At 47.9% G+C, this 23,929-nt stretch overlaps 1 protein-coding gene and 1 pseudogene across 1 annotated transcript; both read left to right on the top strand.

Moving 5' to 3' along the window:
- Nucleotides 1-3,592: 3,592 nt before the first annotated feature.
- LOC147984017 (uncharacterized) lies at nucleotides 3,593-10,197 on the top strand (annotated as a pseudogene).
- A 439-nt stretch (nucleotides 10,198-10,636) lies between these two features.
- Nucleotides 10,637-11,234, top strand: LOC125535930 (uncharacterized). Its single transcript, XM_087543275.1, has one exon. It carries the CDS (start codon nucleotides 10,652-10,654, stop codon nucleotides 11,054-11,056), a length of 405 nt encoding a protein of 134 aa, XP_087399401.1. The 5' UTR covers nucleotides 10,637-10,651; the 3' UTR covers nucleotides 11,057-11,234.
- The last annotated feature ends 12,695 nt before the right edge of the window (nucleotides 11,235-23,929 follow it).

Below are 23,929 nucleotides of genomic sequence, written 5' to 3'. Positions count from 1 at the left end.
AAAGTGTTTGAACCACGTTGTCCGAATGTTTAGCAGCGTTTTGTTTAACAACACTAGAGCATCTCTAACACCGACCCTCAAAACCCCGCAACCGTGGACTACGTGGTCCGCACGTGTTTTGCCATTCAATGTCGTCATATATCGGTCCATTGACCGGTTCAAGTGTACTTTTTCCTGTAAACCAAAACCAAACTAGTGGGAGGTTTTGTGGGCGTCCGGACCGCTACCACGACCATGTCTAACTGCCCAGGCCCACCCAAAACCCCTCCCTCGCCCATGCACATTCCCGCCAGAAGGGGCCAAGGCCGCTCCAGAGCACCAGTGCCGCATTCATCCTGACTCAGACCGACGCGACCTCTCACAACGCTTCGGCATTGCAGCGGTGCGCCGACCAAGAGTGCCACCCTCGTCGCTTCCCAGTGCATGCACCTGCGTCGCGATCAAACAACAACCTGTCCGTCTGCCTACCTACATTAAACATGTGTGTGGTTGCCGAGAAACGGCGAGCCGGCGCCACCCGTCTGTCTGTTTGCCGTGCACCATTAATCACCTCACCGGTTGCCCTGCCGTCCGCCTGCTATATAAACCACAGGCCCGGCCATAGCCACATCCAACATCCTCCGCTCCCTTCCTCCTCTCTGCACCACACCCTCCATGCCCTCCTCAAGCTCCAAAGCCATCTGGGACAATCTCTCTTCCGAGCAGAAACAGGAGATCACCGCCATTGCAGCCGCCTGGCAAGCCAGTAGGCAGACGGAGGATGGCGCCGGGGACGTCCAAATGGAGGACGTGACCGACGACGAGCCGGCGCCACCCTCCTCGCCGGTCCATGCTGGCATCACCAAGGGCGAGGCCCGTGCTCACTACACCGAAATGGTCTTGGCCGAGCGAGAGGCCACGTTTCGGCAGGTGCAGGCCGACCAAGAGTACAACGTCTGCCTCCTCGACGAGCACCGATGCGCTGAGGAGCTACTCGCCGGCGGCACGGCCACCGCACCTGATGTGGATGTGCTCGAGCAGGAGGCGCTGCTCAAGCCCTATCGCTCCGCCCGCGACATCCACCGTGACCGCTAGCGGTACCGCCAATGGTGGGCGAAGTTAGAAGCCACCTACAAGGAGTTCAACGAGGCGACGAATGAGGTGTTCGTCAAGCGCAAGGAAGAAGACGAGGTCGCCAGCTCGGCCGCGCCCCGCTGTCATGATCAATAAGCCGACACGTCTGCGGGTGCCGGCGGCAACAAGGAAGAGTAGCGCATGGGAGGTCGCGCGACGCTTTTATCCCATGAAGGCCACCACTCCGCCCCTCCCGTTAAATTCAAGCTTGGCGGACTCATCATCATCGACCTATTAGCCTCTTCCGGATGACGTGGAGGTGGATAACTTGAGTTCCCGACGCTCATGGCTGCGGAGGTGGAGCTTCATTTTTGGGGGCTCATGATCGGCCGGAGATGGAAAATGGGCGGTCATTTCAAGCTAGGTTTAGAGTCCGGACTGGTTGATGTCTAAATGTAATGAACTTGCTCCGATTTAGATGACAAGCATTCGAATTTATGTAAAAATTATCTGAATATGAATGAATATCATCTGACACGTTTAAATATGCATCAAATTTGTTTATTTTCGTTATAGGTCTTCTTAAATGCAACCGGACATATGCGGACAACTTTGGATGGTTGGCTCACATATCCATGTCACATAAATACGGTGTCCTGCTTAAGGGTTGGCATTGGAGATTCCAGTAGTTGACAAATGACTGCATGTCGCATATCGTGATGCCAGACTGGACAGCATCAATCGGTGCAGCCCCATTCCGTTGTCCTATTGAACTTTTCTATTGGATACAATCATTCAACTTCTCAAAATATAGACCACTGGAAACCGGGATCCCAAAGCAATTGCCGGACATGGACAAATAATCTCTTTCACTGAACTAGATTTATTGTTTCAAAGCGGGTATCATTTCTCATTTTGCAATGGGCCCGGAATGTGGCTTGCAAGCCCTAGAGATTTGAATATTACCATTGCCAAGGCGATGAACCCATCTGAAATACTTATGCCTGAAAAAAAAATCTGAAATACTTTAAACAACTATTTTTCCAATTTCCACCTTGGACCTCCATTCCAAAATAACTAAAACCACGACGCTTTGGAACGGAGGGAGTAGAAGTCCAGAGCTTTACCAAAATCTTGCCAAAATAAGTTACCAGTACTTCCTCATTTCACCATGGAGTCCCGCAGGTCCCTACCCCCGCGTCGCCGGCCCCTGGCGACACGGGGGGCGATCTACTACGCCGGCCCTAGGCCTCCGCTCCTCTTTCCCTCCTCCTACCACTGCCCGAGGCCACGCGGGCGTTGCCTGGCCAGTGGCGGCGGCGGGGATCTCCCCCTCCCGCGGTGGTGGCTCATGGATCGGCGGTGCACCGGCGGCAAGGAGCAGCGGGTGCCCGGCGGCGAGTGTGACGGCAACGACAGCGCGAGACTCAAAATCTCGTGCTGAAGAGCGTGGAGAGGCGTGTTCTCCCCGCGGCCGAGGAGCACCTGTGGCGGCGGCCCAGATCGCGGGCCTCGTCCGCGGGCCGACAGATCTGGAGGGCGTCTACAGGCGGGCATGGTGGGCCTGACGGCGCCGGCTTAGGCACCGCGGTGGTGCCGTGGCCGGTCAGGCGGCGGTGGCCTGGATCCATCGTCCAGTCCGCGGCAGAGATGGCGGCGATCCGTGCACGAGAAGCTTGATGGAGGTCCTTCGAACAAATCCGGGTGAAAACTTGCTTTCGGCTTACTGCCAAAGCCGGCGGTGGCGGCGCTATTTTGCGACATTCCCTTCTTGAAGGCATCGCCGAGGAGTTTCAAGGTCACTGTCTGCTACCTCCGGGGGAAACCCTAGATCAGTTGATCGGAAGACGGCGGCATCCTTATGTCGTTCCCCCCTTGGGGGCGTCGTTCTTGAAGGTGTGCACGGGCTCGAGGGACCAGTGGACCGCATCTTAGGTGGAGCGGTGCTTCATCCTACACATTGATGGCGATGGATCTCGACGGCGTGGCGCTGTGCAAATTCGGCGTCCGATGTGCGAGGTTGGACTCGCGCAGGAGGACGACGCTGTCTGGCGTCGTGGTGGCGTCAATGGCAGAGAGACCTGGCACGGTAGATGCAACAGTATAACTCTGAAGATGGATTGGTGGCAGGTGGCTGCGGCGGCCTCATACCCGACAGGCGTCCGGGTTGAAGAGTGCGCCGGACTGGTGGGTGTCCCATACCCGGCAGGCGTCCTGGTTGGGACCTCAGGTCATAGATGTTAGGTTTGGCTGGGAGGTCTGTTTGATATTAGGCCCAGATTATCAGCATCCCTACATCAACTGGATAGGAGTAGCGGCAGATGTTGCCTAGACGGTGGCTTTAGTCTTACTGCTATATGACTTTGTAAGGTCTTATGTGAATAATTAATAAAGTGGCTGCATGCATCGTCCAGATGCAGAGGCCGGAGGTCCTCCTCCATTTCTTTAAAAAAAAATCACAACTGTCACTCTGATTTAGACACAACATGTCTTCACTTTTGTTGATTGAATGTCGACATTTTATCTAACAATACCATATACGTAAGTACTTCAGAATGTTCAGCCGCAGCAACAGGATGGATTACCAATTGTTCTTCCGCACGAGAGGTGCTTTCAGGTCTCTTGGCTGGAATGGGCATATCTCGCTCATATGCTTCGTCAATGTTTTGTTGGTCATTCTTGCTATATGGAACACTTATATAGTAATACTGATAGTGATTTTGTCAGTAGTGGACTACTTGTGATTGGTTCAATTCTATGCCCAGAAGCTGCAATTCCACCCATGTTACGCCGCATGATCTCATTATGGAGCCCAATGGTTGCAATCCTACTGCTTTGTCCCTCTGTATGGCCCTTCTATAAGTATCCAATCTTTCAAAGACATAGCTCGGTTGCCAACTGCACAGTGTACTTGGTACTATTTGTGGTAGTGCTCCTACTCACAGTCAGCAGGCTGAGGTTCCCAAGCATCAACAAACTAGCAGACTGGATTCTTGGCAGCAACATAGCATTTTGGCAACAAGTTATTCTGAACTTGTGCATGTTTGCTGCAACAGTGATGTCTGTGTTCAGTTTTAATAGAAGACGCATACCTCAGCTGATTACATTGGACATACTTGTTCTAGTGATAACTTCATTTGGCAATCTCCAAATTCCGGCAGCAGTATTCCGAATTGGGTTGGCACTGGGGCGCCTTATAGTTATACAAAAAGATTATAATGACCAGAAGAACCATGAGAACACGATAAACCTTCTGTCATCTCTCTACATCTTTTATGCGATGGTCCTTGGCCAAGGGATACTCTATATTGTTGCCGGCATCTTTGAGATCTTTTCATTCATCCTACGAAGATCACTCATCCGGCATGCTGGATTTGGAGGACTCTCAGGAGCGAAATATGTCAATTTGTACTACGCATATGTCTTCGACAGATGCATGGAAGGTGCTATGCTTGGCCCAAAGAAGACCAGCCTCATCATATTTGCAATGGATTCTTTAAAGTCGAACTCTCCCAAGATGCAACTCTATGGTCTTAAGATGCTTCACAGCTTTCTAAGACAGGAGCCCCTAAGGACTATGGTCATATTAGAACTCACCACTTATACACAGACAGTGACCTTCTTGATCAACATGTTGGGCCGAACAAGTGAGGGGGCTACAGATATTCGATCATTCGCTGCGAAGATCATGGCCGAGCTCGCTGAAAATCTCCGAGTTGTCCCTATTCCTGGGGCGATGCAGCTCATAGCCTCACTTTTGGACATTGTTCAAGGACATAATATAAAGAACCCTCTTTTGGACACTCGTAGCGCTGAGACAAAACAAGATATAATGATTCAGCAAGTTGGCAGGAACGAACTGGCCTCCCCGGTGCTTAAGTGGTTCAAACAGATGGCACTATACTGTTTGATTCCGAGAGAAGAGCCAACTAACATGGATGAACAAAACAGCCACATACTCAGATGCTGGAGAAAGATTGCAAAACATTGGTATGTTCCAGAGGAGGAGCCATCAACCGACCAGGATCCTCTCCCTGTACAGGGCATGTTGATTCTTGAAAGGCTTGCTACCTTTGATCTTGAGAATTGTATAGAAATCAGCAGAGCAACTGGCCTCATCTCAAAGATTGTAGAGTTCACAAGCAACAGGACTGACATGAAAAATATTGGCGAGACACACGAGACACTGCTGAAACGTTCATCACTGAAGCTGCTGGCAAGACTTGCAAGTACTAAAGGCAAATTTGGTGTAACTTTGCGTCAGAAGATTACAGAACATCCCTTCCTTTGGAGCAACCTTGCAGAGATCTTGGATAACAGAGGGAGCAGCCAAGAACTTAGGGAGCTTACTGCAGAACTCGTTAAAAACTTTGCCATGGATGGAAATGTAAATAATGAGATCGGGCACATCCCGATGATCATTAGCAGGTTGATGCAGGCATTTCTTAGCCAAGGCGCATCCTCAAGTGCAGATTCAGATCAGTTACTACGAATGAACGCTGGGCAAGCACTAGCACTACTGGCAATGGAGAGTGTCAATAACTGTCTGGTTATGTTAGCAGAACCAGGGTATGTCTTCATCAAGGAACTCACAATTATGATCGATAGTGGCAGGTACAGGTACATAGCTTCAAGCCTGTTGCAGAATATGTGTGTGCATGCTCAATCTGAGTTGGCGACTCGGACCTGAAGGAAATCTCCTACATTACGAGAGAGGTGAGCGCTGCAAATTTAGGTTATATATGCATTATTAGATGCGGATATTGTACCTTAATATTTACACATGTTATGGCAACATTTTCTTTAGCATTCATTTAAGCAATCACTCTAGTAAATAGATGGCAGCATCAACAATTACCACTGATATACTTATACCCAAGCCTCTATTCCAGGCAAAGTTTTTGCCTTCAGGTTTAGCCATTTGGATGAAAGTGACTCTTGGTGAGGTTTGAATCTGGCACGTGGTATTATTTTGGTACCTGGCTGTGTACAAATGTGTTGTGTATTCAGGTTTTCATTTGAAATTTTTTGAACGTGTGTGCAGCTTGGTTTGGTTGGTTTAGCATTTTTTGCTGTGCGGGCGGCAGGTTGAATTGAACGGTGGAGGTCTTTCCGTGTATTGTCGGCTGCTACATGAATGTTGATTGACAGGTGATGTGACTACGTGTTTACACATGCAATTCTGCATGTGGTGTTGGCTCTCCACGTCGCTTAAATCGTTCTTGCCCGAGCTTACTCGAAGCTGCTTGATTCGATTTTTCTAGAGCAATTGTGTTTCTATAAATAGCATGGTACCTCTAATCCCTCCCTGCACCTGTATCCGGCGCTGCACGCCTGCACCATGTCCTCGGCATCTCTTCATCCCGTTGTGCCGTCCATCTCCATGCCACAAAGACGACGGCTGGGGCACGCCACAGCCTAGCACCACGCGTGTCCCCTGCAGCCCATGCTGCCGCAGCTCCTCCAGTTGGGTGCTCCGTTTCCCATAGCCGCCCGTTCGCCGCGTCCCTCGGTGGCCTCATCCCGTTGTATTTCAGGTCTTCGTCTTCTCGCTGCTCCTCGGCTCCAACCTCCTTTAGCACCCTCTCCAATTCCGTCTGGCCTCAAGCAGCGACCAAACCAAGTCTACATACTGGCCCAGCTTGGGCGGAGTTTGGCCGCCAAGACCTCTGAGGGGGGCGCGTCAAGGTTGGCATTTGGCAACCATCCGCAACAGGGGATTGGAGGAGAAATAGGGACGCCTGGCTATGCCTCTGGTGGTGCTTGGACATGGGTGGGAGCGGTGGCGGCGGTTTCGTCAAGTGCACTGCCGTGTCGTGGGTGACGGCACCGTGGCAGGAGTGCAGGACCTACATACTCATTACCGTCGGCAGAAGCGCCGCAGGGTCGAGAGCCCGGCGGAGCCCAAAGACCATGACCGTCAACCTCGAGTACACCATCATATCGCCACAACAGAGATAACCATCGAGGCATCGACCGGGCGACGCTTCCAGATATAGAGCGTGTTTGCATGGTTGTCCGCGGCGACGAAGGCGGCGTCGGCCCCAAGATCAGGTGTCAAGCCGGCGACCATGGGACGGTGAGGCGTCTGACGGACGCCCCCTGGGCACGCTGGCACACGCCTTCTTGCCGACCGACAGACGGCGGTTCCACGCCGGGACGCCTCAGAGACGTGGATGTCCGGCGGCGACTCATGTCGCACACCTCACTATACGTGGCCGTCCACATACCACGTGAATCATAAGACGCCCAAGATGTTATCATCTACTCCCTCCGTTCCTAAATATTTGTCTTTCTAAACATTTCAAATGACTACTACATATGGATGTATGTAGACATATTTTAAAATGTAAATTCACTCATTTTGCTCCGTATGTAGTCACTTGTTGAAATGCCTAGAAAGATAAGTATTTAAGAACGGAGGGAGTATACTGCAGGCTTAAGGCTGGATGCAAACTCGACCAAACAAGTCCACAACTGCCCTTGATGCACTGCACGTCGCGCAAGTTCACCACCAGTTACGCAGCAATTGGCGGTACACATGCATGCGTATATGTAGTCATCCCCGTATGTGCACTAATGTTAGCACTGCATGTATATATAATGGACTGTGATATTTGGCACACGTGTGTCATATAAGCAAAATTGCCACACCTCTACTTCTTTTATTTTAAAGTATCACACGATCCCCCGTCCTTTGACCTCGCCTCCTCCCAAATGACCCCGGAGGCTCGCCCGAGAAACATGTTTCTCCCGCACATCTCGCGCGCTCACCCCCGAAAAAACTGTCACTTCTTCACGTCTACCACATTATTTCTCCTCAGGACAAAGTTACCATGATATTCGTATGCAAGTTATCAGGCCTGTGTTGCGTAACTTACCATACTATTTACATAGAATGTACCAGGTATTATGCTTCAACAACTACACCCCTTTAAAGTCACCAATGTATTTTATACACAAGTTAGAAGGTTTTTGATGTGTAAAATACCGTGGTACTTACACATAAGTTATCAGGGTATATGTACATCAACCTCCCCCTGGTCAAAGTTACCATGGGGGATTGTACATGAGTTACCGGGTCTATAGTTCGTATATTATCATGATACTTGCATCTAAAAACCTGGGTGTGTTTCGGTAGCATTTTCCATAGGTCAAAAATTACCACGATGTTTTTGCGTAACTTATCACGCCTATAGCACGTGTGCCCCTCATGACACTAAACATTATGTCACTTTCTCGTGGCACGCCATGTGTTGTGTTCATCCAAGAGGCCCACGCGCGAGGCGAGTGTATGTCTTTAACAACTTATTTTCCTTTGGTAAAAAAAGTTACCATCATGTTTATGTTGCAAGTTATCGGTTATGCGGTGCTTATATTATCATGTTATTTACACGAAAATTATTGGGGATGTTTTGAACAACTTTTTCCTGGGAGAAAAAGTTATCATGATGATTTTAGGTAACTTATCAAGCTCATAGTGCTTAAAATACCATGTTATTTACATAAAATTTATCAGGGGTATGTTTCAGCAAATTCTCCCCCACGGGTCAGAAACTTATCATGGTGTTTAGTTATCGCAGTGCATATATTTTCATGCTATTTACACATAAAAATGCCAGGGGAGGGAGGTATACTACCGTGCTATTTACACAGAAGATATCGGAGTATCTTTTCAAAAAAAAATTCCTACGATCAAAGTTACCATGGTGTTTCTACCCCAGTTATCAGATATGCGCTGTGTGTATTACCATCTATTTACACATAAATTATCGGGTATCTTTTCACATTTATCTTCCCCAATAGTTAAAGTTACCACGATGTTTGTATCTAAATTATCAGGTCTATAGCGTGAATGTTATCGTGCCATTTACAGAAATTACCGGGGGGCGGGTTCAACAAATTTATTCCCAATGATCAAAGTTACCACGATGCTTGAAACAAAAAAAATTCAGTGCTAACATATTAAAGGCAAAAACATGTCAAAAACAGCATTCCCCTTAGCTTGTTCAACAATCAGTGTCATAGGTGAGGTGGTTAGTTCCCTTTGTTGATTACCTGCAGACCAGAGATCAAATCCTAGTCCAAGCATTATTTTTGCCCGAAAATTAGGAAGTCGCGTGAGGCCATAATTGACGATTACGAAAATTAGGAAGTCACGAGGGTGTGCCCGTGGGAACGGAAGGAGATCAGGAGGGAAAGGAAAGAAATCGGAAGGGAGGACGTGCGGAAAAGGAAGGAGATCGGGAGACGTGTGGCAATTTTGCAATCTGGCACACGGTTGCCATATACATATTTTGATATATAATACTACTCCGTAGCTTTTGATTTTTTTTCTGCAGGCCACGTTCTTTGGAGCTGCCGTCTTCCTCGCCGTCATCAAGCCCGCCCCGGCACCATCGTAAGTAAACGCGCGGTATCAATTTCAGTTTCTCACTGTGCGCCAAAAAATTACTAACTCAAAATAGGTTGTTTTGCACATTGTCTAAAATGTTTTCAAGGTCTTATAAGAATGACAAAGGGAGTACCTACCAAGGCTACGCTCATTGCGACTACAACAGTGCGAGCGACACGGTAAGAACAATCTCTATTCAGTATTTTAAACTGACTACCACGTATTTGCATGCAGCAAGAAGAATTAATAGTGTACATGCGAGACGTATTTGCAGTCAGCTTAGCAACCAAATTTGATGTAAAAGGCTATGCCCATTGGAACCACCCTGGAGGCATGATAGAAGCATGGGTTCTCATTGGCGCACCACATCTACCGTGCACTTAGAGTGGAAATCTGATGATATTTACAGAACTTGCTGAAACACAAGATGAAGCTGAAGAAAAGGCTGCTCAAGCAGCCTTGGAGTACATTTGTGCCAACCATAATATCACCATCAATGATTACAGCTATTATGTACTTGAAGTAGTAAAAGAAAAACGGTTTAATATGGCCCGTCAGTAGGTAATAATAACCACTCAGTAGAACGAGTTTGCAAGGCAAACAAAAATTCTAGCAAAAATATGCAATGACTTCTCTGAAGTAGTTCTGCTCTGCAATTCCCCGCAGCGCCCACGTAGTGAAGATCCTATCATTGCGTCTCTATCACTTTACCACATACACTAATCCTGCAGGAGGCTACAGCAGAATGATCTAATTTGGCAGCAACCATTTATGTTTTCTCATCTTATCGCAGTAGCATCATCGCATAGTGTTTGTTCTCTGTACAACACGCCGTACACGGCCAAAATAAATAGATGTGTCAGAGATGTACCAACTATGTCTTCCCTGTTTAGCACATGCAACATGCATGATGCCAATAAAAACATGCTTCTTTCTATCTTATCTTGATGCACTAATATTTTCTCCATACAAAACTCTGCGATCTCAAATTTTATAAAACTTATTGTTAATAAAAAAAGTACAATCCATTTAATATGACCGTATCGAGGGCGCGGCGTGCCGCCGCGCAGGCTTTGCTAGTATACACTACACGACACAAATAAATAGCATGGCAAAGTCATGGATTCTACTTAACCATGTAACTGAAGTTTAATCATGGCTTACATACCTTAGCTATTTCCATTACAGGTGCTGGAAAGAATAATGGATGCAGAAGGGGCAGAATTGGAGGTTCTTGTTGGCCTTAGTTCACAAATATGTAATGTCATTCCAGGTGATTTTGCACGAGAACTAGAGCATGGTCAGATCAAGGAAAGATTTATAAAGAGGCTTGTTGATGCACTTAACTCAAATATGATACCCACCTGTCATTGTCCCGGAATCAGGAGGGTGATAGTTGAACATGCCATATACATGATGGAGTGTAATCCTGGCAACGCCAGCTGTTTCAGCAAATACTGGATGATGGAAGCACTGCTAAGGGTGGAGCGTACAACTTCAAGGGCTGAAAATTACATGTTCTTCTCGGGTGATGCAGGACTGATGGAGCACAACATACCTCTATCCGCTCTTGTGGCTAGAGCAAAAGAACTGATGGGCCGTGAGTAGCTATGAGGCATCAGCACCTGAACATGTATTTAGATGGTATTGTACTACTGGTCTATAATGGAACTTGTAGACTCATTTGCTCATTGCAACCCAAGGAGATCCCATAAAACTAGAACTGATATTAAGCAGTTGGTTTGTGTTGACAAGTCAGGCATTATGTGCCATAATGAGGTTGTAAGACCATGGATATATGAAAGATGAGGAGTCCGCTTTGCTATTCAATATGAAATGTCATGTTACTTGCGCAATTGTCAGGGTGTGAGGCTTCAACTCAGTCTTTTAAAGTTTATAAGGCTTACATCGGGTGTTGTTTAGCACTAGTAAATGGCTTGGTCATTGAGTACTCACGGAGTCAACTACTTCAGTCCAGATCCTAAACACCCATTAAATTGTTCTACTGATTTGCAAATTACATGGCACTGATCCTGCCAAAGAACCATGTAATTCAGTCACGGAGGGAGGAGATCTTAGCACAATCTATTTTAACTAAGAACCCACCACGCAGTATGGTAATTTTTTTGGTTTACTCGAACACCACAAATATTGAAATTTCTGCTTCCTAGATCATAACTGAACAATCTACTTATTATTTTTTTGTTCAAGATTAACTGAACACTACAGAGTGCCTATCTCATACAACCACGAACTGAACCGATGTATGTGTACAATGCACTTCTAGGATTGTCAGAGCCCGGTGCTCCGGCGGCACTCTGCCTCAGGCCGGAGATCAGCCGGAGATAAAAGGGATTAATCAGAGGCGAGAAGGCGAGAGTGCACCTGTCAGATCAGAAAGGGTTCAAAGCTGGGACGCGACTTCCACAGGGCCCAGCGATTCGTATCCCTGCCAGAGAGGCTGGTTGCGCGCCGCGTCCGGCTCATCGCCGCCGCCGTGGCCACCCGCCGCCGCTTCGAAAAAATCGGCGAGGATGAAGCATCCTTGAGCCATGCGTGCTGAGAGTTTTTTTTTCCTACGGGGGGAACGGCCGTGTGTCTCGAGCTGCTCGCTCGTGGTCGCCGTTTGGGCCCCCTTTGCGCGCGCGGAAGCCCAATCACGTGGCCCATTATAAATACCGTCGGTTCGAACGCTCGGCCGACCACGGATTCACGCCCTGGCCGTGACTCGTTGAGCAACTCGCTAGTGGCCGTTGATGTCCAAAGAAAAAAAAACTCACTAGTGGCCCGTGAGTGCGTGTGTCGAGCCCTCGCGCTGGTGGTCGTGTTTATCCTTGTTTCCCTCTCTGTCTCCGCCTCTCCTCTTCGTCGGGCCACCGACCCGCAACGGTGGGTTAGAATGTCCATGGTTTTGGCAACGATCATTAATATGGCGCATCCTCACACATGGGCAATCATGGCTGCGTGCAGATTATGGCCCTTCTGTCTTGTAGTTGCCATAGCGGTGGTATTCTGCTGGTGGCGACGCGTGCCATGGCATCTGAAAATTGCAGTTGTGGTTGTGTTGACAACAGAAATGCCCCGACCAAGCATGGAGGCATAAAACACCCTTCGGCTACAAACAGTAGTGTGTGACAGGAGCAACATTCAGATGATTACAATAAGGTGATGTCGAAGTTGGCAACATCTGGTTCATGTCGGTGGTTGGCACGGATCATGGTGCACGTGGCCAACGATGAAAAATAGGCCAAGGGATGATGTCTAGGAGGTAGGCGGGATTTAGATAAGTAGATGGGTGCAATAGTTGGAAACTTTCTCACCTAGCACAACTTAAGCATGCAGCAGCAGTGTAGATTATATGGCGAAATTGATCCTCCACGGTCTACTGTTTGATCTCTCGTTCATGTCAATGGATCCTCCTTGTCGACAAGTCCTGGTGGTGCGATGGTTCCACTCGGGGAGCTCCTGTTTGGTGATGTCGAGCTCGGCGTGGGGTGGGGTGGGGGGGAGTATGGCAAAGAACCGGTGGGGCTAGTCTCAGGATGCATCGGGACCATGGACTAGGATGGCAATTTCTTCACGAATTAAATGAAATGGAAGGGCCAGATTGGCGCCATAAAACGGACAATACAGCTCAACCCGATTCACGTCTGAAATACTCCCGGAGGTGCTTCGGATTGGAGGTTGTTTTAACACACAAGAAGCTTCGAAGTGTGAGGCCACAGCCGGTATAATTGTTTGTTTGAGTTTTAGCATTTTCCCATCGAAGCTGCCCCCAGAAGCCCAAACAAATGAAGCCTGAGTAGTTTGACATTGCAGCCATACAGCCTGCAGCCCTGCACCTCTCATTGCCTGGTGATTCTGCTCTTCTCCCATTAGCAGGAATGTCCCCGCTGAACGTTCGCACGGTCGAACCGGATATAATAGTACACCAATCACGGTCGCTCCAGTGCATTATTCAGACGTTCCTTTCACGTGCCGCCGGCCGGCGCCCGGGCAAACGTTGCGTGCTAGGAATCCACTTGGCAATTGCACAATACTCTGGTGTACTTCTATTGTTTCACTAAGTTAAACATCTCTCTCTATAAGGGCATCTCCAGCCGTTCGGCCCCCCAGGGCGCCTAAATAGAGCGGCCTGGGGGCGTGCCGGCGCTAGTTCGGCCCCTGGGCCGACCTAGCGCTCAGTCACGCCCCCACGCGCCGGCCCCAGGATGCAGGAAATTTAAACTTGGTCGTTTTCGCTCTCAAAAGACGCCGCAAATCCGGCGATCGGACATAGTCTGGCGTTACAAAAAACAGAGCGCCGCTGCCGCAAGTTCGCGTGCGCAATGATTCACTCGGCGGGTCGGCTCAAGGCGTTGGCGGAGTCGGCGTGCGCGGAGTCGGCGTGCGCGGGCTCGGCGGTGTCGGAGCTGCTTCGGTGCTGGGCTGTGTCGGCGCGGCTTCGGCACTGCTGGGCGGCGACGTAGAGGCGTCGTTCGGGCTTGGCGTCCGTGTGGTAGTGGGCGTCGTGGGCGTCGTCGGCGTTGCCGTCGGCAGCTCGTTCAGGATGAGGCCGCGCTGCACCAGGTACCACGCCTTGAGCTTCTCGTCGTTGCTCTGGAGCATGTCCGCCCCGCCCATCAGAAAAGCCATGTCGGTGTTCCTCTTCTTCGCGGCGACGTTCGTCCGGAGCAGGTCGAGTTTGATGGCGTTGTTCTTCATCAGCGACGACCACCGCGCCTCGGTCTTCTCTTCGCCCAGGACGGCCCGGGCCTGGGCGTCGGCGAGGCAATGCTCGATGGACTCCTGCACTCGCGCGGTTGCCGCGTCGGCGTTTTTCCCCTTCTTCGCCAATTTGTGGCCGTCCGGCCGCCCCTCTGACGCGCCCAGAGTCGTCGCGTCCGGCTTGTATGTCTCCTTGGCCTTGTCGAGGGCACGTCGGACTTCCGCCCACTTCTCGCACTTGTCAATGCGCTTGTAGACGTGGAGGTGCTTGAAGTCGGCGTCTTGGTTGTCGCCCCGATACATGGCGAACATACGCAGCAGCTGCGCGGAGGGACGAACAATTGGCGGGCGGCGGGCGTAGACGACGAAGATATGCGGGCGAACGACGTGCGTACCTCATCCTCAATGCGGGCGAACGGTATGGACGCGTAGGCGACGGGCGGCGAGTAGTTGTATGGAGGGTACTGCACGCCGACGAAGGCAGGCGAGGGCGTGCGCGTAGCGGGGTGACCATGAGGGAAGGTCACGTTTGGGTTGAACCCACCGTGCGCGTCGCCGTCGGCGTAGCCGGGCGACGATGAACCCCATGGAGATCCGGCGCCTTGCTGTCCCCAGGGCGCGTACTGGGCGTGGCTGACGACGGGTGGATTCATCCCCGCCTAGTCGACCGATGAGGAAGACGCCGCCGCGCGCGCCGCGTTGTCGCGGGCCTTCTTGGCGATGGCCCTGTTCCGCCTGTCGGCGGTGACTGCTTCGCGCCGCTGAACTTCCACCCTCCACTCGGCGTTCGACAGGCCCGGTGGCTTCGATGGCGGCGCCCTCGGCTTCCTCTGCTTCGGCTGGACCACGGCGCCAGTCGGGTTTGCCACCGCGCGCGGCATGACGTACTTCTTCGGCGGCATGGCGGCGACTGGAAGGCGAGCGGGAGGGGGTTTGGCGGGAGAAAGGGGGAGAATGGCGGGAGGAAGGCGAGCGAGCGGGAGAGATGCGAGGGAAAAGCGTCAAGAAACGGCGGGAAAAGGCCCTCGGGTCGCCTTCAGGGCGGGCCCACGCATCTTTTTCGCTTGTGTCGGCTCCCCAAGCGCCCCTCAGGGCGCCGGGTTCGGCCTGGATCCGCCGGCACCAGTTTTGACCCGAGCCGGCGAAAAACGGACTTCTGCGAACGCGACTGGGACTTTTTTTTGACGCCGGCGCGGCAAAATCGTCTGGGGAGGGCCTGTTGGGGGTGCGGCTGGAGATGCCTTAATCAGCAGACATACCGGCCACACCATCGACCAAAGCATACTTAACTGTATATCATCCGTCGTTGAGAAGTGCACGCACTGTTGAGGCTCCCGCGCCGGACGAATCCACGAAGCTCGTCGCCAAACGATGGCCAGCAGCAGCGCCGCCCACGGTCTCGAGCACCGCGTCGAGGTGCCGGCTGCCGCCTGCGGCTCCAGGCAGGGCACGGCGGCCGCTCCGGAGAAGTGGCTGAATTGCTTCGTTGGCGTCGTCGCGCTGATGGAGAGGGTGGGGAACGCGCTGGGCACGCTGGCCTTCACGTGGGCCACCGTCGTCCTGCTCGGCGGCTACCCCACGGTGCTCCGTCCCGTTGACGATTTTTGGTGTGCGGCAACTATAGTTTTCCTCGAGGCCTTGAGGTACGTATGCAACTCGTTGCTACCTCCTTTCTGTGATTATTAGCACATATGTCTCTGCATTTCAACAGGTGAAAAAAAATTCTTTGCGAAAAGCAACGAGAAAGATAATCGATGTGTTCATAAAAAACGGTCTACGCAGCCGTGGGCAACAGAGTGAGGAGTTGCGATCTTCTCGCAGGTCATGTTTGGCCGGTAAGATATTGATAGTGGCAGGGTGGGTCGGCGTGGCGACGACCACCTAACTCATACCTTTTTTTTCCTCTGGATTGCCTCTGTCTCAGGGGTGTGGTTGCCTCCTCATTTGGCTATTGCGTGGCGACCTTCGGGTACGGTTGCTTCGACCACTATCTTCTAAGATTCGACGACGTAACTAGATGAATTACTAATTACAGTGTATAAATCCCATTTTATTAGCATAATCAGCGCATAACCAAGTATGAATGTCCCCTTTTTATCAGAGTTTATTTTCTTTGATTATTTTAGCGCTCACGTGTTCATAGTTTTTTTTAGTTAGAGTCAAACCAGTATATTCTTTTTTATTGGCGTGTGTCCATAATTTCTTTCAATTATAGCCAACCAACATTTTCTCTTATATTGGCACGTGCAAGCTGCCATCGAAATAATTGATGGAATCCCTTGTTCTGCTCATGATTCTTGAGACAACTTCCTTATTTTCAAACAACCTCCTTATTTCTAGACAATCTAGGGACATATAAAAACTGGTACAATTTGGTATAAAGCTCCGAGGCAGGACTATTCCTATCATAATTCCAACCTAGGTGACTTCTTTTGTCCATCGGCACAATAGAGAAGGTCCATAGTTTAATCTCCTCGTGGCCTAAACTTTTTGCTGCTCATCCACTGACAAAAAAAGAAATACGTTGTAGACCTAGTTCGGCCCACCTGGGACAAACGAAAAAAATACGGGAACAATGTACAGGACGGATGGAACAAAACTTGTATGCATATTTTAGCTTTTTCTTGGGCCAGCTGTGTGGGAACTAATCTATGATGCTAGTTGTGTCAAATAGCGCGTGGGATGCACAACAGTTCACGTCTAGGTGGTCCACTGGCAAGCAACGAAATGACCTGTGCTTGTAAGGCGTGAGTAAAAGTATTAAAAAAGACATGTTGAATAATTGAACTCACGACCTCAAATGACCCGACCACGTGCTGCTAGCCACTGAAACAAAGACGCAATTGTAACTAATGGCCTGCGCGAATATTTAAGAGCATACTAAAACATCAGATTCGATATGTTTTTTGATATTTTTTTATTTTTTTAGCAAAATTATGAATTGCGGAATATTTGGAAACATGAACAATTTAGAAAATTACAAACATTCTTTTTGAAAATTCCATACATTTTTGGAAAAACATGAACAAAATTTGAAACCTGGTCATTTTTTGAAATTCACAAACATTTGTTTAAACATGAACCTTTATACAAACACGATTTATTTTGAATTTGTGAACAATGTTTAAAAATGGGAACATGTTTTAAAAATCCAGATTTTATTTAGAAAATGTGTTTTTCTAAAAGCAAATATTAATTGAATTTGTGAACATCTCACTAAAATTAAAATATTTTCGAATTTGGAACTTTTTTAATGCATATATTTTTTGGAAAATCTGGATTTTTTTAGAAATCACAAACTTTTTGAGAAAACATGAACATTTTTTGAATTTTGAACAAATTTCAAAAAGAGAACAAAAGTTTAATGTTTCGAACATTTTTTCAAAATGGGAAAGCAATTTTGGAATGCTGGACATTCTTCAAAAATTTGAAAAAAATGAAATTCTGAATATTTTTTAAAATTTTTGAATTTATGGAAAAGTGGAAAAATTAAAGTAGATTTGGAAAAAAGAGAAAAGAAAACAAGAAAGCAATATAAAAAAGAAAAATAGAAACTGAATGCAGAAAAAAAAGATAACAGGCCGCCAAGTCTTAGGCGCCCTTTGCGAAGGTCAAACTATTTGCCGTACCATGCGTCAAATAGGGTTGTCACAATTTTTTTGTTGAGAAAAATAGGGTTGTCACAGCTGCATGGGCAGGAAAATAAGTGAGCTGCCTTCGCTGGGCCATAGCATGCGGGTCACATACGAAATTCTAGAGAAACCATTTTTCCTTTTCTAGCAGACAGACACAAAAGAATTTAGTACCACCTCAAATAGAAAAAAAATACTTTCAACGTCGAAACAATTAATTTTTTTACAAGAGTGGCACAAATAGAGATTTCTTAATTGTTACAAAGTAATAAGATTTTTTTTCTAGCAAGTGGAGCAAAAAATATGGGTGATACTCAAAAGATATTGGCGAAAATACTATTATGATCAAGGGCCTTGCCTTTCTTCGATTAAAAAGGAAGTTTGGGGCAAAGTTTAAATCTAATAGCTAATAAGCTACACGACGAAGTCGTACATGAGTCATAATATGGCCTAGGGTTTGGTCGTCGCCGACGGCTATGGCTCTGCCACAACGCTGGCGTTAACCATATCTCCGTGAGCATGTCTCTGTGAGATTCTCCCTTGTTTCCCTGGTGAAGGCTGCGTGTTTTCAACGTAATTCTCAGCTCCCCTCGCCCTAGTTGCTTGGGTTTTAATCTCCGTCCTGACGTGTTGATCTTGGATGTTCTATTTCCTCCCTCCATCGGCGTCGGCAACGACAGGTTTTCTTTCCTCCCCTGCTTGCCGACAGCGAGGTTTTTGTTCCATCAAGATTGCGATTGTCTGGCGGCGATTCCAGCAGGCGCAATGAAAATTATGTGCTGGAACTGCCGTGGTATGTCCAGCACGACGGCAGAAAGAGCGCTTCTGGAAGTCTAGAAGCAATGGGGGCTGGATGTTGACTTCCTATCTGAGACACATCTGAATATAGCGAAGGCACAAAAATTGCGAAAGAAGTTAAAGATGGATAGGGTGGAAGGTCAGGAAAGTGAGGGAGCTAGTTGTGGTTTGCTCGTATTCTAGTGTTTTTTTTCGAAAAGGGGGATTCCCCGGCCTCTGTATCAGAATGATGCATACGGCCATCTTATTAACCAAATAAAGCAGTGCGAACATGGTTTCAAGATCTCCAAAAGTAATAAAAAAGTAAAGAAAGCTCACACAGAGCCAATAAGGGCTAGAAACACCAACTAGCCATGAAAAGACGCCACAACCGGCTGGCTAAAACTAGATAGGTAAACTACATGTCTATCCTATTACATGACCGCCATCCAAACCAGTTGAAGATATCCCGAGCTACCATCTCTCAGCGGAAAGACCCAGTAACCAAATGCTCCCTGGCCTCCGTCGGGGTGAGTAGCAACCACGAACGGATCAGTGCCGTAGTTCGGAATATGACCTGCAAAAAATGGATACATGATATTCTATTAAAAACCAAATCATTTCTGCAAGTCCAGATAGTCCACAGCAAAGCACAAACTCCAATCCGAATGTGTCTGGCTAAGTCAGACTCAATCCCATTAAGCCATGTCCCAAATAACGCGTTAACGGAATTCGGTGAATTGATATTAAAAGCAATGTGGACCGTCTGCCAAAGTACTTTGGCCAACGGGCAATCAAAAAAGAGGTGTTTGATTGTCTCATCCCGATCACAGAAACTACACCTAGTAGGTCCTGTCCAATTACGCTTTATCAAGTTGTTTTTGGTTAAAATAACTTGTTTATGGACAAACATAAACACTTTTATTTTCAAAGGAACTTTGACATCCCAAACATGCTTGGAGGTAGGAATGGAGTTCGAATTAATAACATCAATATACATTGATTTAACAGTGAATACTCCAGACTTAGTCAATTTCCAGCATAATTCATCAGGTTGTTGAGAAAGCTGGACCTCCATCAGTCTCCTAACTAGACGGAGCCATTCTTCCCAACGATTGCCCGCTAGCGTTCGTCGGAACTGAATATTAAGGGGGATAGATTGAAATACCGATGCGACGAACACCTCACGTCGTTGAACAATACGGTACAAAGACGGATATTGGATGTGACGAACACCTCACGTCGTATTCTAGTGTAATTCTGTGAAAATTCAGGTGAGGGATAAAAGCAAGAATTTCATTGATGCAATGATCGAAGCGTCCTTGGAGGAGGTATGGAGATTCACAAGTTTCTATTGTTAGCTGAAGTGGGAGGATAAACACCTCTCATGGGAGTGCCTATGTAGCCTTCATCAGCAAGTTACTTTACCATGGATGGTGGTCGGTGATTTTAATGAGATCCTTTATTCCCATGAGAAAGACGGTGGAGCTCCATGACCCATGGGCGTGATGCAAAAATTTTGCGATGCTTTGGTTGATTGTGAACTAGAAGATATGGGTTGCTCGGGTGAACACTTTACATGGCGACAAAGGAGACTTCGGGAGATGCTAGACAGGGTGGTATGTAATGGCCAATTTCATGGGTTGTTTCCACACACAAGGGTCATCCACGCAGAACATACGAAGTCGGACCATAGGCCGACTTTTGTGGACACAGATGGTGACATTCAAGGAAATCAACAATGTTCTCACCGGAAGCTGTTTGAGGCAAGATGGCTTAAGGAGGATAGTGTGGTGCAGAAGGTAATTAACTGAGGCATCGGAGCAGACGGCCCGTCGGCTTCTCTTGCGGCACGTGCTGCAGCTGTACATGCGGCCATGCATCAATGGGATCGGATGGTCCTAAAGCCAACACATAGGCGACTGAAGGAGCTTAAGGCGGAGTTGGAAAAGCTACGGTCAGGCCCGCTCATTGATGAGTCGGCGGATAGGCAGTGTGTTCTTCTAATAGAGATCGAAGAAAATTTAGAAGGAGAAGTGATCTATTGGGTTAAAATAAGTCGAGCTAATTAGCTTAAATTCGGAGACCGTAATACAATTCTTTTAATAACTTTGCAACGGCAAGGAAAAAAGATAAATCATATCCGGCGCCTGCTGGATGATAGTAGTGTATATGGAGAGTGGATAATGAATCATTGAGCTTGATCTCTGAATACTTTCAGCATCTTTTTTCTGTAGAAGTTAATATACCAAATGTTGATGTTTTGAATAAAGTTAAAAGCTGTGTTACAGAGTATATGAATGAAAGCCTTCTCGCGCATTACACAATGGAGGAAGAGAAGAAAGCACTATTCAACATCGGTGATTTGAGGGCTCCTGGCCCGGATGGCCTTCGCGTCATTTTTTACAAAAAGTTTTTACAAAAAGTTTTGGCCGATTATTGGAGATGATCTAGTGAAGAAGTCTTAGCTGCTGTCAATTCGAGTGTCATCCCGGAGGGGTGAAACACTACCACCATTATGTTGATCCCGAAAATTGACAATCGAGAAAAAATAACCCAGTTTAGACATACCAGTCTTTCTAATGTGGTATACAAGGTGATTTCCAAGATTCTTGCTAATCGGTTGAAAATTTTGCTCCCTGGCATTATTAGTGAGAAACAAAGTGTTGAGTTCTATGGTAGGGTGCGTCGACTGCAAATTAAAATTTTCCTACGCGCAGAACAACCAGGAATATGCTACGGGAATGGATCACAGATCGTTACCACTAGACGCGCAGTGCGGTGCAGCGGAAGAAGAGTTGGGGCAGCGCGTCAGAGTGGTTCGTCTCCTCCTCGTCCGATCTCCCTCGAACAGTCGGTCATCGGATCCCTCGTACAGGTTCGCCGGAGCGGCGCAAGTGCATCGCCTCTAACAGTATCCGCACGTGCAGGAGGAACGTCGTGCGGCGAACTGCTAGGTCCGATCACACAACCGGCGGCGAGTGGAGGTGTCTATTCGCAACACATGCAAACCCTAATGACAGCGCCGAAGCGATCAACCCCATGAGTGTGCCGCACCTCCACTTTATATAGGCGTCCATCGCGGGCTCAACACTTGGGCCTCGCACGAACCCTAAAGCCCAAAATCTGTCCGGACGGGATCCGAGTCCGAGTAGGATCACATATGACTCGTGGAGTCCGATCCGGCCTCACAGGTTCCTTCCCTTAAGCGCGTGACCCCTTAGGTTCAAGTCAACTTGGTCGCAGGTCGGATCACCTCTGACCTGCTCGGCTAGTAGCGGCCTATAGCAAGGCGTGTCGACCACCAAGCAGACAATGAAGCCGGTTGGCAAACCTGTACATCACACTTCCATTCCTTTTGCCACACAATATATGTTGTCGGGATCAAGGCGAGTCTGTCATCCTTGTGTTAGCACGACCTCTTTCTTGTTCCAGTGATGCCGACCACAAATTGGATTATCTCATAATCCTTGTCGCATGCCATGCTTATCCTGGTCGGATCACACGAGGGGCCCAGAGTATATCGCTCCTGATCGGAGGGGCAAATCCCATCTTGCTCGACTATGTCTCGCGGCATGGGTCTAGACAAGTCTGAAACCTATCTTTGTAACTACCCAGTCACGGAGTAGTGTTTGGTCAGCCCAAAGCAGGTCTGTCACCATCCCGAGTACATGTGCCAGCTCAGGTCTTAGAACATCGAACGTATGGTGTACTAGAGATTCACAGATGACATATCGCCGCATCTCATGGTTGGGTCTATCCGACTCGGACCTTATCTCGACTCGGATCCGACTATGTCGAACCCGACCAGATCCTTCCAAGTCCATATTATCCGGTTAGCATCCAATGCTCCATGGCTAGTGAGACCAAGCCATCGATCGTGTCATATGCTAGTCTAGTCGGTTGCGCGTCCACACAACCCTTTCGACTAGGAACTTTTTAGGACAGTCATCATGCAATGCATAGTCCCACAAACAACTCACGTACTTGCTGATACACATCATTTACAATGCCCAAGGACTATCTTTTTTCATAAACACATAGGAAATATCATCATACATGATTGCCTCTAGGGCATATCTCCAACACAAAGTGCGTTCATTCCTAGATGCATCATCACAAACAATGTCATTGTAGCGTATGAGTGCTTACATACGATGAAAAAGAGGAAGAAAGGGAAGACCAGAATGTATGCGGTGAAACTAGACATGCACAAAGCGCATGATCGCGATGAGTGGGTTTTCCTGAAGGTAATTTTGTCGAAGTTGGTTTTTGATGACAAATAGATCCAACTGGTCATTTCATGCATCACATCTATGAAGTATAAGGTGTGGTTTAATTCAAATGAGACTTTCCTGTTTTCACCCATGAGAGGGTTTAGGCAAGGGGATCCCCTGACTCCTTATCTATTCCTGCTATGTGATGAAGGTCTCTTTGCTCTTATTCATCATGAGGAGGATTTGGGCAACTTGGTTGGGGTTCAGATGTGTAGGGACCCTCCCAAGATTTCTCATTTATTATTTGCTGATGACTCTCTTATTCTCATGAGAGCAGATGACGCAAATGCTAATACCATGCGGGCGATTTTGGATGACTATTGTGCTGCATCCGGTTAAATGGTGAGTGAGGCCAAGTGTTCCATATTTCTAGCCCAAACACGATTGTGGAGGTAAAGGCAAAAGTTTCTCAAAATCTGAATATCGTGACTGAATCACTCTTAGATAAATACATAGGCCTCCCTTCTATGATCGGGGTTGACATGGTAGATTGTTTTAAGCATACAATTGAAAGAAATTTGGCCATGGTGAATGGTTGGAAGGAGTACTGGAGTTGCCATGGTTCATACAAAAAATAATTTTCATGGTCAAATTACTAGAGTTGCCATCATCAAAATACTAAAATTGTCATGATCTACAAACTAAAATTGCCACATGGCAACTTTAGTTTAAGCCCTATGGCAACTGCAGTGTAAACATCATGGCAACTTCTGGGCAAAAAAAAAATCGTCGAAACATATCAACATGGGGTCTAGTTTTGAAGATCTCGTCGAGACGGATTTAATGGTGAAAGCGGATTTTTAGTTCGCCTTTTTATTTAGGAGATACAACATTTTTAAGCCGAAAACCAAAAAAATTTCTGCTGATGTCATCTATTCATACGTGGCAAAATGAGTGGTGATGGAGGCGTGTGGGCGATGTGCAAACGCCCACACGTGTGGGCGTTAACATTTTCGTATTTCTTTTACTAGTCGTGTGGACATATTCGGGGTATGCATTATGGAATTTTTGCTGTGTGATGAGTCTTGCCAACTGTCCTTTCTAGAGCAAGTAAATATTCCTGAATTGGTAGCTACTGCTAGTTGGCA

This window comes from Triticum urartu, chromosome 2A (genome assembly GCF_056163025.1).
Source record: "Triticum urartu cultivar PI428250 chromosome 2A, HENAU_Tu73, whole genome shotgun sequence".
Taxonomy (NCBI): Eukaryota; Viridiplantae; Streptophyta; class Magnoliopsida; order Poales; family Poaceae; genus Triticum; species Triticum urartu.
The sequence above is the reverse complement of the archived record's forward strand: the minus strand, read 5'-3'. Positions and strand labels throughout refer to the sequence as shown.

Excerpts from the sequence above, each read along its gene's own strand:
- LOC125535930 (XM_087543275.1), top strand. The coding sequence starts at position 10,652 with ATGGATGCAGAAGGGGCAGAATTGGAGGTTCTTGTTGGCCTTAGTTCA.